Source organism: Lepidochelys olivacea (assembly GCF_965140295.1).
Source record: "Lepidochelys olivacea isolate rLepOli2 genome assembly, chromosome: 1".
Taxonomy (NCBI): Eukaryota; Metazoa; Chordata; order Testudines; family Cheloniidae; genus Lepidochelys; species Lepidochelys olivacea.
In genome coordinates, this window is record NC_140411.1 from 136,467,663 (window position 1) to 136,482,248 (window position 14,586).

Genomic DNA, 14,586 nt, shown 5'->3' on the forward strand with positions numbered 1-14,586 from the left:
AACTAGAGGCAGTTTCCAGAGAGAAATTCTACGGGAAGCCAACAGATGCCTCCCATCTGAGTAAAATAAGGTTAGGAACAGAAATTCTGATCACAGAATCATAGAAGATTAGGGTTGGAAGAAACCTCAGGAGGTCATCTAGTCCAACCCCTTACTCAAAGCAGGACCAACCCCAGCTGGGGCTTAAAAACCTCTAAGGAAGGAGATTCCACCACTTCCCTAGGTAACCCATCTCAGTACTTCACCACTCTCCAAGTGAAATAGTGTTTCCTAATCTCCAACCTAGACCTCCCCCACTGCAACTTGAGACCATTGTTCCTTGTTCTGCCATCTGCCACCACTGAGAACAGCTGAGCTCCATCCTCTTTGGAACCCCCCTTCAGGTAGTTGAAGGCTGCTACCAAATTCCCCCTCACTCTTCTCTTCTGCAGACTAAATAAGCCCAGTTCCCTCAGCCTCTCCTCATAAGTCATGTGCCACAGACCCCTAATAATTTTTGTTGCCCTCTGTTGGGCTCTCTCCAATTGGTCCACATCCTTTCTGTAGTGGGGGCCCCAAAACTGGACGCAGTACTCCAGATGCGGCCTCATGATGATGGGGTCTAAATTAACTTTTACCACTCAAGAAAGAGATCTTGGAGTCATTGTGGATAGTTCTCTGAAGTCACTGTGCAGCGGCAGTCAAAAAAGTGAACAGAATGTTGGGAATCATCAAGAAAGGGGAAGGTAATAAGACAGAAAATATCATATTGCCTCTATATAAATCCATAAAATGCCCACCCCATCTCAAAAAATACACATTGGAATTGGAAAAGGTTCAGAAGAGGGCAACAAAAATTATTAGGGGTATAGAACGGCTTCCGTATTAGGGGAGATTAATAAGAGTGGAACTTTTCAGCTTGGAAAAGAGGTGACTCGGGGGGATATGATAGGGGTCTATAAAATCATGAGTTGTATAGAGAAAGTAAATAAGGAGGTGTGTGTTTCTCCTTCTTATAACACAAGAACAAGGGTCCATCAAATGAAATTAATAGGCAGCAGGTTTAAAACAAACACAGGAAAGTATTTTTTCATGCAACGCACTGTCAGCCTCTGGAACTGCCATAAGGTGTTGTGAAGGCCAATACTATAACAGCGTTCAAAAGATCCAATGAAGTGAGCTGTAGCTCACGAAAGCTTATGCTCAAATAAATTTGTTAGTCTCTAAGGTGCCACAAGTACTCCTTTTCTTTTTGTGAATACAGACTAACACGGCTGCTACTCTGAAAAGGGTTCAAAAGGGAGCTCGATAGTTTCATGGAAGATAGGTCCATCAATGGTTATTAGCCAGGATGGGCAGGAACGGTCTCCCTCGCCTCTGTTTGCCAGAAGCTGGGATTGGGTGATAGGGCATGGATCACTTGATGATAGCCTGTCTGTTCATTCCCTTTGGGGCACCTGCCATTGGCCACTGTCAGAGGACAGGATATTGGGCTTGATGGACCTTTGGTCTGATGATGATGTTCTCATCAGTGCCAAATAGAGGAGAATAATCACTTCCCTCAATCTGCTGGCAATGCTCCTACTAATGCAGCCCAATATGCAATTAGCCTTCTTGGCAAAAGGGCTCACTGTTGACTCATATCCAGCTTCTCATCCACTGTAATCCCCAGGCCCTTTTCTGCAGAACTGCTGCTCAGCCAGTAGCTGTGCATGGGAATCTTCCATCCTAAGTGCAGGACTCTGCACTTGTCCTTGTTGAACCTCATCAGATTTGTTTTGGCCCAATCCTCCAATTTGTCTAGGTCACTCAGGACCCTATCCCTACCCTCCAGCATATCTGCCTCTCTCCCCAGCTTAGTGTAATCCGCGAACTAGATGAGGGTGCAATCCATACCATCATCCAGATCATTTATGAAGATGTTGAACCAAACCAGCCCCAGGACCCACCCTCGGGACACTCCGCTTGATGCCAGCTGCCAACTAGACATCGAGCCATTGATAACTACCTGTTGAGCCCGATGACGTAGCCAGCTTTCTATCCACCTAATGGTGCATTCATCCAATCCATACTTTTTTAATTCGCTGGCAAGAATACTGTGGGAGACTATATCAGAAGCTTTGCTAAAGTCAAGGTATATCACATCCACTGCCTTCCCCAGATCCAGAGAGCCAGTTATTGTGTGTATATCTGATTAGGAATTTAGCTGAGAAAGTAACTGTTTTCAGAGTCTGTTGGTACTTAACTGTACAATGACCAACCCTTCAGATGCGTATGATGGGGATCCCAAAGAGAGGATCAACCAGTGTCGTCCTCAACACCCACGCTTTCTTATTTGTTGGAAAGTAAAATCAATTGGCAAATTACAGCCAGTGCAGAATCATAAACATTTGTTGTTCAATATCCCCTCAAAATCCGAAAGGGTAAGAACGTTCAGTTTTAAAAGGTTTTCGGTACTCTTCTAATCAACGTAATAGATTACAATTAACATGATACTGTTTTCCGTCTCAGATGGGCAGTACTGTTTTCTGTTTTAACTGACTGTTTTCCAGGGAAACAGAAAGGAGGAAAGTAATATCCCCAGGGAGGAGCAACACAGCAGAACCTCTAGGACAGGGGAGAGGGACCCCGCAAGAAGTGGAGATTAGCAGCAGGGGAGTAGAGATTGAACCCTGCAGAGTCCATGCTCCCAGCCTGCCACCAGAAACAGGAGCTACAGGGCATTCTTCCTTAAAGAGGAGGTTTCGGTGACATTTTCCCAACCAGCTCTAGCTTTATCCTGTAGCCCAGAGAGCTAGCTTTAGTGTTTTTCTTTACCTAGCAGTAATGCAAGCAACCTACAGACCTGTATCCTGTAAGGCATTAGCTTAAACGGTTAGCATAAGGCTTTGAGGCCTGTGAACTTTGGCAGAGATAGGTGGCCTGTCAGTGACACTGGGTTTTGGGAAATTGGGAACGGGTGGTGGGGGGAGGCTGTACAAAGTGCTACCATGTTACCACAGGAACAATGAACTGAGACTAGGCTTGACTATTTTAAGATAAAATGTTGGCAAATGCTTAATTGCGAACTTGCCTTGGGAACGAATTGATAATGGTGATGGTAAAAAGCTAAAATAATTAATATACTAACCGATAGGGTAAGGACACCGCAACATTATTAGGGTGAGGAATGGGCCAGGGAGGTGGGGCATTTGTATGAACGTTCACGACAGTCTCTAGGCCCTATAATAGGCCAGACCACCATGTGAGACGGAGCTGATCTAATCTGGATCTAGATCTGGACCTTCAGACTCATGTGGCATGCCAGTGACAGAGCAGGACCATTGTTTCTTACCATCAGATCCTCAAGAAAGGGTGTGAGTATATGCAAGGAATGGTAAAAGATATTACTTTCGTTCTGTATTTTTGCTGTCTTTTTAAGTGGTTTGAAGCATTTGTATCTTGTGCTCATACAATTGCTGAGAGTTTTGCTTTCCACATAGTGTGCTCGTCTTTGTTGTGTACACCGGAGTTCCCAATCAGATACTGAACTTAGTCATCTTGATTCTGTTGTGCCTGATTCTGGGACTAGAACCCTACAATCTCCCAGCTCATTAGTGTGTAATTAATTGGAAATCAAATATTAATAATGCATAACCACTAAATCATTGGACAAATATAACTAGCTCCAGCTATCCTCTGTCCAATGCAGGGACCGTGTCTACAAAGATGTCTGTAAGGAGCTCAGCTTAGTGAGGCCCTGAACCTAATTTTGGACATCACCACAGTATAAATAATAATGAAGAGCAGTCTGCCTGGTTGGAAGCAAAAAGTGCCTTATTCACTTCATCACACTACTTGTAGCTTTATTCATTGCAGTGGGATGAACTGGAACACAGAGAAGGAGAAAAAAAGAACAGGAACGAGCTCACAAAAAGACTAGGGGAGGAGTACGTTGAAACAAGTCTAATTATAGTGTGTCCTGAATGTTTTTAATCCCAAAACTAGCACGGAAGTAATGGTATGTGATTAGAATTGCATACAAGGGTTATTATACGTGGAGAGAGGTGTAATTGATGGAGTGCAGGTTCAAAAGAGGGAAATAGCAGGCAACTAATGATGAGATGTTGACAAGTCAGAGTGTTGCAGAGCCTTTAAACTGAGCATAAGGGAGGCAGTGCCAGTGAAGAGACTCATGAAAGGAGTGATGTGGACAGAGGTCTGGGCTCGAAGATGAGTGTTGTGGGAGCGCTGCGGATGGACTGCATACAGATCTTAGATTGGGTTACACATGATGGCACACATGGGTACGATGAGTGGATTAAGGCAATCCTGGGTCCTAGGCATGGCTCCACACATGGTCTCCAGGCCCCACTCCCAAACTCTGGCTTTGTGAATGCCATTACCACTCCTAGCATGGATCCCCACACAAGCTATCCGCTATGATGGGGAAGCAAGGGCTGCCACTGCTTCTCTTTGGGCAGGATAGAGCCTCTCTCTTCACCAGCTCATCAGTTCCTAGACAAACACCTGTCAAGGATGGTCTAAATAATACTTAGTCCTGCAATAAGTGCAGCGGCCTGGGCTAGATGACCACTGGGCTAGATGACCACTATGATTCCTGACTTCAGATGGGATGGGATCCTGTCCTCTCACCTGCCACTTTATTAGAGAATGTTGTGTGAACCCCTGCTCCAGAGGGTGCAGGTAGTGCCGGCAACAGCCTTCCCTGACAACCGGGAAACCTCCTCCCTCCCTTCCAAAAAGGCATCAGCAGCTAGAGTGCCCTCGCACAGGGAGCAGAAACAAGGGGCTTCTTGTGAGAGTACCAGAAGATCAGCAACAAGCAGGACCCTGTCCCTTCTTTCTACCTGCATCCTGGCAGTGGCAGATGGGTCCATTTGAGGAGCATGGCAGCAGCAATAGTTGGGGGATGCTCAGCCCAAAGTACATACTGAAGTTCCCGCTGGGCTAGATCCATAGAGCAGACTGCCTAAGAAGCATCTTAGTGATCACCCCACTGAGATGAGTCTGGAAGCTCACACAGTCAGTGGATGAATTGGGAGCTAGAACTTATTAGAGGGAGATGAACCTTGTCGCACAGTGAGTTGTGCCCTTTTGTAGGATTTCGGTATTAAGCTCTGGTTTGTGCCTGAATTTTCTGCCCCCATGTTATAGGAATTCTGGGATTTGTAGTGCCATTAGACTTGTAGGCTGGGAGGAAGTAGAATAAAAACCAAGCCATTTTGCATTGCCATGTGAGACCTGTGGAGAGCAAGCAATAATTCATAGATTTATCAGCTCAATAATTATTTTTAATAATTGGGAGTGTCTGTGCTGAGAGACCTGAAAGGGAATGGTTTAGCTGTTATGTTTCTCCAGGGAAGGGTGACTACTTCCTGGAACACCTGTTCCAATAGGTGAACCCAGGCAATGAGGGGGTAGGACTTTGTGAACCTATGACACAAAGGTAGAAGGGCTCTTTGTATCCCCAGTGAGAGGATAGCTTGGGGAGGTGGTGTGAATGGTTGGGGTTTTCCCGTACAAGTGTTGAGACATATTTTGTATGTTAATAAACCATACTCCAGCAAGGATAGACTTTGTTTGTGGAACTCTAGTTGTATTGTGTGATTACACCAGACCAAGGAGGAAAACTCTGTTTGGATGCTAGAAGATGAGGTACACTGTGACATTCCTTTCTATTTGTCTGAAACAACTGTATGTTGAATGGGGTCAAGGGCCTGTTGAAAGGCCATGGGATTTGTCTGAGGAGGGTATCCTTATTCAAATTATGTGACTATGAAAAGAAATGTGACATTTGGGTCAGGCATTGTTTCTCTCTCTCTCCTGACTCAGTTTGCCATCAATTCAATTCTAGAAGCCTAAGCACATGGGTGGGATGGTTTTCCTAAGCTTTGTTTCATTTGTAGTAGTGCTTCTGAGAATACAAAAAATGGTTCACATGGTGTATGAGAACTAACAATTTCTTGTTTGTTCGCTATGACCCTGATCCATCAAAGCATGACAACACATGCTTAACTTTAGCCTGTGTAGCGCCCCACTGAGGTCTCTGTCTGTCTGAAATGAGTAGGAGTCCCCTCCTGTGCTTACGGTGGTTTAGGGCCTTGGTGTGATTTTTCATTTGTAATGTATGTCCATGAGTCTTACTTATGCACTTCATTGTCTCTAGCTGTGCTTGTGCTGTATACTTCTGGGTGTATTTGTTGAATCAGTCAGTAAATCACCCGGGGAAGCTTTTGCAGGGGGAGGGAAGAGCAGATTTGTCTTGTTGGAGTCATGTAGTTTTTCTGAGTCAATGCAAATATCCTCCTAAACATGTATTTTTCCCAGTTGGTTTTTTTTAAGGTTAAATATGACTGGCTTTCTGTCTGACATTCTTTTATCAGAAGGTACATCTCATTTATTTTCCTGTGTATTCTCTCACGTGGTGTCAGGTCCAGACCCGTGTCCACTACTTTATCCAAACAGTGGGGGCTCTGGCAATAGGTGGATTCCTTGGCAGTGTAAAGTATTTCTTGTTGAGTGAGAAATGCTTCGATGTGCAACTATAGACAAGTGCTTTGAGATCTTTCATCTCCACTGAATAGCTGCTGGATATGGGCAGAACAGGCCTTGTAAAATATTTTCTCAACATTTTGTGTGTGTGTAGAGATGATAACCCTTTCAGCTGTCCTTGATCATGCAACAAGATTTCTGTGTCTACTCTATGCCTGCTGGTGTGTCTTGCTCTGTGGTAGGGTTTTGAAAGGAGGATATGACAACTGATCTTGATAGCACAGCGGTGCAGTCCTTTTTTAAAAAAAAGCTTTCTTTTTTCACATTAAAATAGAAAGGTTGACAGGCCTAGTGGTTCAGTGGAGGCTCTTGTCTTCTGGAAAGAGGGAAAATTGGGCTAAGCATTTTTATTCCGGAGGCAGAGGCAGATTAAATATCATAGAAATAGCATGTTTAGTTTTCCAGTTTCCATTCTGTTTTTTTAAGTTGTTAGCATTTAACAGTGGAGTGATTTGAGGGGAAAAGCAAACAAAAACCCTAAAACCAGCTAGATATTAGGATAATAAAAATATGCTTTCAAAAATTTAAGTGGCTTCAATTTTGAGGTGTAAAAGGAGTTACTGAGCAATACGCATTTTCATTAGCTACTTTTTGTAATGGTTTCAATCATGCATATTCTGAATACTATTCAATCTAAATACTGTGTTTATTGACAAGATGGGATCAATCATCTGTAGATTAAAGACTTCCTAAGAACATGTAGATGTAATATAGACTCATAACATACCCTAGCCATATATATTATGCACACTACCGATAACAGGAGACTCAGGTTTTCACTTCATCTAGTAGAAGTCCTGAATGCTGTCATGAAACAGATGGCCCACTATTGCAAAAGATGGAGACTTAAAACTTGTAAAAGACAGTTTCCATCTGCTTCCATCCACCATGCAAAGGCCAACAAACAGCTCAGCATGTTCCTGAATGGACACAGGATGATTCACAACCCAAAGTCTGTGTATCTTGGTTTTGCACTGGACAATACTTTGACTTTCAAGGAACACCTTACCAAGACCTCATTGACAGTAAAGACAAGACACAATCTGATCAGCAAACTAGCTGGTTTAATGTGGGGAACCAATCGCTACAATTCTGGACTTGCCTTGTGATATTCTGTAGTAGAGTATTGCTTCCTTGGCGTGGTTCAGTTCTTTACATACAGGACTAGTAGACACTCAGCTCAGTGGAACTGTATGTAAAATAATAAATACCAGGAGAATGATCAGCCTGGCCTGGCTGGCATTCCTGCCCTATATCTCCCCTCCTGGCGTCAGCAACAAGTTGCCTTGCAGAGTCTGCTGCTTAAAGTACAAAAGATGCCACATCTACCCGTTTAAAGATGTGTTTAATCTAGCAAGCTGAAGCTCAAGGCGTGTTTGGACAATTCCCCTAAAGAACTTCAATTTCACTTCCAAGTATCATACTAGGTGGCGAGAACAAGACTCAGACATAACCAGTGCCTATCTTAAGTCAGTCCTAGTTTTGACTTTCTCTGCCATCTTTGCGTAAAGCTCAATTACTTCAGAGGTGGAGTAATCAGATGTAGGCCACATACTTGTAGGCTGCATCTATCAGCCAGGGCTGCCTGGTTCCCTCATGAACTTGGACAATGCCCTTCCTTTACCTGGTAAAGTCAATTAGACTAACATGCTTGACTTAACTATTTATGAGATGCAATCTCTCTCTATATACACATATACACTGAGATAGAGCTCATATACTTTGCCAAGTGAGATTACAACCGTTCTGTATAATTTCAGTTGCTGGCACTTACTCATTTTCACTGATTTTGTAATAGGCCTGAAGCAGTTTTAACTCAGGCTTCCATACATTTGAATCAAAAACTGTAAATGAAACTCAGAGGATGCAAACGAATGGCTTGTCTAAACAGAGGGTTAGTGTGCAACAAGCTGGGGTGTAAATCTACCTCACCACACAATTTTTAGCGTATTTAACCCCACGACACTCCTGTGAGGTAGGGAATTGCTATCATCCCCAATTTACAGATGGGAAATTGAGTCATACCTGATGAAGGGACTTTTCGAGGATCCCACAGGATGTCTGTGGCCCAGCAAGAATTGAATCCAAATCTCCCATGGCCCAGGCTAGCCTTTTGCTCTGGGGGCATGCTTCTCCCCCACTTACCAGTGTGCAGACTGCCCATTCCATCTCATGGTTGCGCTAGATGAAGAGACTGACCAACTATTGAGGGAGGCACATGAACAGGCAGCGAAGAGATCATTTATATATAACTAGGAAAAAGGCAAGATTCCCAGCTATAAGCAAATGGCTTTCCAACCTGGGTTTACTTTGTCACAGGTACAGGGCAAGCTTTAGACTACTTTTAGTCCCGTCTCAGGTGCACCCTTTAGGTGACAGGTTTGGCTTCTTGCACCTTTTTCAAGGGTGGGGGGCTCCGTGGTCCAACCACTATTAGACTGAGTAATTGGGCCACCATAGCCTCCTTGTTTTTGACTGTGTAAACATGACAGGCTCAACTATACTAGGCACCTGCAAGAAAATGTATCTTAGGGAGACCGTGACAAACGGCTGATTAATGTGGCTCAACAGTTTTATCAGAACAAATATTGCTTATTCGCCCAAATGTACATAGTAAGCAATAAAAGGGATAAAACAACACAAGGCCTGTCCCCCTGGTTCTCACCTACAATGTATTCTTTCCTTGCACTTTATCCTTTCCATATTAGGTAAGTTCCGCTCAGCCTAGCCATTCCAACTCCTGGGCTGGGAGTTGACAGACTACCTCTGCAACATCCTCCAGGCTCCTTGTTAGAAACTCCTCTCCAGCTGCTGCTGCTGCCCATTCAATCCCACTCCATCTCTAAGATGGAGTTTTAAGAGGATTAGTATTCTCTTTGATCCCAATTCCAGCCTGAGAAGAATATACCTTGTGAGTCTAGCTGGAATATCCACCTGCTTGGCACCAAAGTTAATAGCTTCCCCATTGTAGCCACAAGAACCCTTGGTATTTTCTCTGACAGGACCTTTTCATTGGCATTGTTTTGTTTCCTGTTTGTTTCTCGCCAACAGCCTCCTTTGAGTTAACTCCTTGCAGTTGGGCAGAATAATATCAAGCAGCTAAACTGAAGTGCATATGATATTTATAAACAAAAATACAGAATATTCCTTCATTCTTCATGCTGTGCAAAGTGCTGTGAAGTATCAATGCTAATCGACCCTGAGCTCCATTAATGCAGCAATTTAAAAATTATATTTGGATGGGGAAGATTATCTAGGTCTTTATGAATTGTGAAAAGGTACATGGGACGTATGGGAACATTAATAATAATACTTAACTCATACATAGCACTGTTTAACAGTAGATTTCAAAGTGTTTTACAAAATTAAATTATGTATCATTTTACAAATGGGCAAACTGAGGTACAAACAAGTGAGCAGTAGTGTCTACCTTATAAATGAAAGTATTAAAATTATTTTTAAAAAAGGGATAATTTGTTCTTATGGCACATGTCTACACACATAGTTTCTAGGTATTTTTATTACTACCATGAAAATTACTGTAAAAAAGTGGTAAAAATAAGCTGTTAAGTGTTAATTTGAGATCCATGAAGTTGGATTCATCAGTCTATGAACCATATGGGGTATATTCTGTAGGTAATTTACTACTCATTTTAAAACTTCCCACTCTGATGTTTTTGCTTTCAATATAGGCTCCTCAATTATTCTTGTCTCCCTCTGTCAAAAGCCTGTAAGCTTTGGGAGGGATATAAGGATGCATTAGTTCAGTTTTATATGAGTCTGCATGCTACAGAATATTACTAAAGATTCATTTTTAAAAGCATTACTTTGTTTCTTAATAAGAACATTTGATTTGTTAAACTACTTTAATCAGGAATGGTTTAGTTGCATTTATCTGGGATAATGTAGCAAATCTGACATTTATTTGTTTCTGTAACATGAGTAATGTTAATTTTATTAAAATTTCCAGCATGCTCAAATATTAGAACTAAGCTCTGTTTTATTGCAAATGCCTGTGTTTAGATATGCTTAGTGAAATGTTTTTCTACTCCTTGAAGATACAGTGCTTGCTTAGTGTGATTTGTAATGAAATTCAGGCAATCTCTAGCACTCTATTGTAATTCTCTGTTTTACATGTAAATTATATTTTGAATCACTATCTTTCCTCAATAGTGATTAAGCCTTCAAATAATGAAAAAGGTTAGTTAGTTTGTTTTTAATGATTCATTCCTCCTTTTGGGAAAGACAAACTATGTACACTGTTATAGAATTTAGCAATTTGGAATGGATTGTTGAGTTACCCATAGCTAACTGTTTCTCTTTTTTTAAAAAAAAGTGCTGGCCAAATTACACTTCACTCTAAGATAGGTGGATATAGATATGTCTTATTATTTAAATAGCATCAACGGTGGTCATTATGGTAAATATGAGACAAGGCCCCAGCTTACAATGTGGCTCATACAAATACCATGAGTAAAAGTTATCACCAGCACAGGCTAGAGAGAGGAATGGGTTATATGGGGGAAGAATTAGAGGTGGAAAAGCTCTTGGAAGAGCATGTATGAACTACATGGTGTAATCAACTGGGTTCTCATGGTGGTTCATATATATATATAAAATGTGTTATAAAATCCTAAAATGGGACCAGATCATCTCCTCTCCTTCAGGGTCTGGAGGTTCTCTGAATGGATCCTGTCTGTGTATCTTGGTGTCCCATGCATCCCTTTCGAATCCACACAGATATCCGTGCTTCAGGTCATACTGTTAGGAGTCTTGACTTAGGCTCTGTGCCTATAACTCCCTGAGTGGTGGCGTTTATTCACAGGAACTGGGACACCTCTTGCAGGAGAGGGCAAAGGACCAGGTCATAAAGGTTGACTTTCCATGGGGCTGGGACCTCCCTGCTTATATGTGGAGGTGAAAGGCCAGACATTCCAAAACCTATCCAGCCTGATGGGGCCATTAGTTGGAAACACAGATGAACCTTCTATGTACCCCTCTTGTAGGTGTTTCTTTGGGGTGGTACAGGTTGGCCCATGCTAAGCAATGGAGAGTGCTGAAGTAGAGATCAGCAGCAAAATGCTAGCTGAAAAAATGTGAATTGCAAGAAGCTATTTGAAGGAGAAGTAATGGATAATATATGGATGTAATTACAAATACATATAGAACACATACAGCATCCCTATATCTAAATGTGATGGATTTTCTTTATTACCACCCAAGAAACAAATAATAGGTTGATAGTAACAGGAGTGTGCATCACATGGGAATTGAACATTTACATAGCTTCTTGTGCCATTTAGTGCATTAACGTGCATAGTTTGCCACAAGAATTCTGTGATTAAACTGTAAGTGTTGGGAATTTATCATACTGGAACAGAGGAGTTAGCAAAGACTAGGACTATTTTTGTCTGTCTTTTCTTCTCTTGATTGTGCTGCAATATATAGGAAAAATAATCATATGTATACATAGATACATGTGGTCATGGCCTGGGTTCAAGTTCCTGTCGCAGACAGGACCTTCTAAGTGATTGCAAATCACATTCCTTCATAACTCCTAGGAATAAATTGATTGAAATTAAAACTGAATAAGCCTCGTTTCTGCAACCAGGAGATTGTCTGAAGGAATATTTCACACATCTGAAGATACTCAGATGCCACAGTGTGGTATGCAAGTATTGATAGAAACAAAGAGTCTGATTTTTCTAGTCTAAGTGTTTATTTTTTGCTAATTTGCAGCCACAGGACCAAGTCTTCAGGTTGGCCACATCCTTCAGGAACCTGGAGCTTGAACCAGGGCCCACCCTATGGATGGGAGATGATGACAAACAGAGATGGGAGAGACTACTTCATCAAGTAGGTTGAACGGATTTAGCACGAGTTTTTGTTAGATGGATAGAGGCTGCAGTTCAGTACTGTAACTCTAGTACTTAGCACTCTTTCTCTCTGCATCTTGAGTTGACATCAGCTTCAGCTTTACCATGTTAATGCTCAACTGTTCTGGTTTGTGCACAAAGAGATGGTCTTGACCAGTCTTTGTGTCCTGTCTTTCTTTCACTGTTGCATACTCTTTGGTATCTTCTGATATTGATAGAAACACAGATAACTTAAGGATCTGTTTTTCTTGGTATTTGATGTTCTGCTGAAGACAGTTTCCTAGAAGAGAACCTTACAGTGAAGAATTACAGTAAATATGATCCACAAAAATCCCTCCCAGGTTAAAAGAATGAGGCAAAAGATCAGTTTTGACTGGGATGAACAAATCTGTTCTCTCGGACATGTGATCCATTTTAGTTTGCCTGATATATTCATCATACTGGCAAAGAGAAAATAAGTTCTTTGATCCTATCTAGTTTGTAATCTAATTCTTAGATTTCCATTTGCTTGCACAGCTAAGATCCATGATCCTTTGCCTCTGGGTTTAAAGGATTGTAAGAGAAATTAAAAGGAATGATTAGATTGTAAACAAAGATTATGTTTGCTTTTCCTCCCCTTTAAAACTTTCCATAATTACTCTTTTGAACTGTCTGTGCCTTTGATTAAAATAGATTTTCCTGTCCAAGTAAGTGGAGCTCTGGTTTGAATTGTAGTTTGGAATACTTTTTTGCTAAGAACAAATGGAGCTGAAATATCAGAACCATCATTTGGTTTTACTCTATTTGTTGGTATTAGTTTAATTTACTTCTGCAAAGACCAGGCTAAGTGTTATTTAAGAAGCAGGATTTCAAAAGTGCTCAACACCTAGAACTGGTGGTCAGAATTTCTGAAGAGCTCAGCTCCTGTTAAGGCACCTAAATTAAGTGTCCAAAATTTCAAAAGGCCCTAGCACCCAGCAGCTCCCATGGTTCTAATTTTGTTAAATGTTCTTGATGGGAGCTCTGGGTGCTGAGCTCCTTTGAAAATCGGGGTGAGATCCTCATCCCCACTCCATGCTCTTCACATGGGGTGAAAGGGTTGGAACGTTATAAAGGAGACCTAAAAGCCGTCAATCTAGTTAAAGGAGAGTTCTCCTAGCCTGTCTGCCTCACTTTTTGTGCTAAGAACTCACTCATAGCCATAGGAAACATAATGGAGGCAGGCGTTTTGGATAGGGCCACAGCATGTAGATTCTGAGTAGGCCCTGGGCAACCAGGGACAGAAATTTAGACAGGCCTCAGAGTGTTTAAATTATACCAAGGGCTGTAAACCAGCCCAGGATTTAGATACTATAGCCCACCCTCGCCCACAGCCACTCTCATCCCTGGATTTGAGAGTTTTTTTCCAATCCAAAACTTACTCATATCACATGATCTTACAGGCTGGGATGTGTGTGTCTGTACTTCAAGTATCTTATTGTGTAAACTATGTTTTAGTGCCTCCAGCTATTCGCCAACAGAGATGCTTTAAAAAGTCAATCGTTTCCTTTAATAATTACCTCTTCATTTCTTATGCTTACACTCTGCTAGACTAAATTTGAAGTGCTGTGGTGTTTCCGTTTACAGGATTCTTTCTGAAATATTTTAGTCATTTAGTGTTTAACTATCAGCTTTACTGATTTTGACTACCCCGCAGTAACTAAAAATCCCAAAGACTATTTCCAACATGACTAGATCAGGTATATAATTTGGGAAGAATCTTTTAGAATTGTGCATTTTTGCTATTGTTACAAAGGACTAGTGAAGAATTTAGACAGGATCTTCCCAGAACTTTATTGCTGTCATTTGCTTTAACAGTAGTATCTAGCTAGTGAAGACAACCATTAAGCTTGAATCCTGCGTTCTCTCACTTCCAGAATGATACTAGTCAGACTGATAGTCTAATTCTCATGGATCAGTACAAAGCTGTACCTTACTTTATTGAATGCATTAGCACTCATTAATTCTGTAAATTAATAGAGCATTTTCAAAGTTAATATCTGACTGGTAATTATCACCTCTGTCTGCAATTTTTGTTTGTTTTTCTGATTCCCTTTAATATGTTGAGGCTCCATGCTGTTTTACCGCCTTTCAAAATATTGTAGAAATTATCTGATCAAAATTCCATAACAGTCAAAAGGGCCTTATGATGCCAAAT

General features: G+C 41.5%; 1 protein-coding gene across 4 annotated transcripts in view; it reads left to right on the forward strand.

Moving 5' to 3' along the window:
- The window catches only part of FRMPD4 (FERM and PDZ domain containing 4), a 436,507-nt gene that overhangs the window by 263,568 nt on the left and 158,353 nt on the right, over nt 1-14,586 (forward strand). For all 4 annotated transcript variants that reach the window (XM_084617940.1, XM_084617937.1, XM_084617938.1 and 1 more), the window contains one exon: nt 12,274-12,390. In XM_084617940.1, coding sequence (XP_084474066.1) covers nt 12,274-12,390 — 117 coding nt within the window. The remainder of the gene's footprint in view (nt 1-12,273; nt 12,391-14,586) is intronic.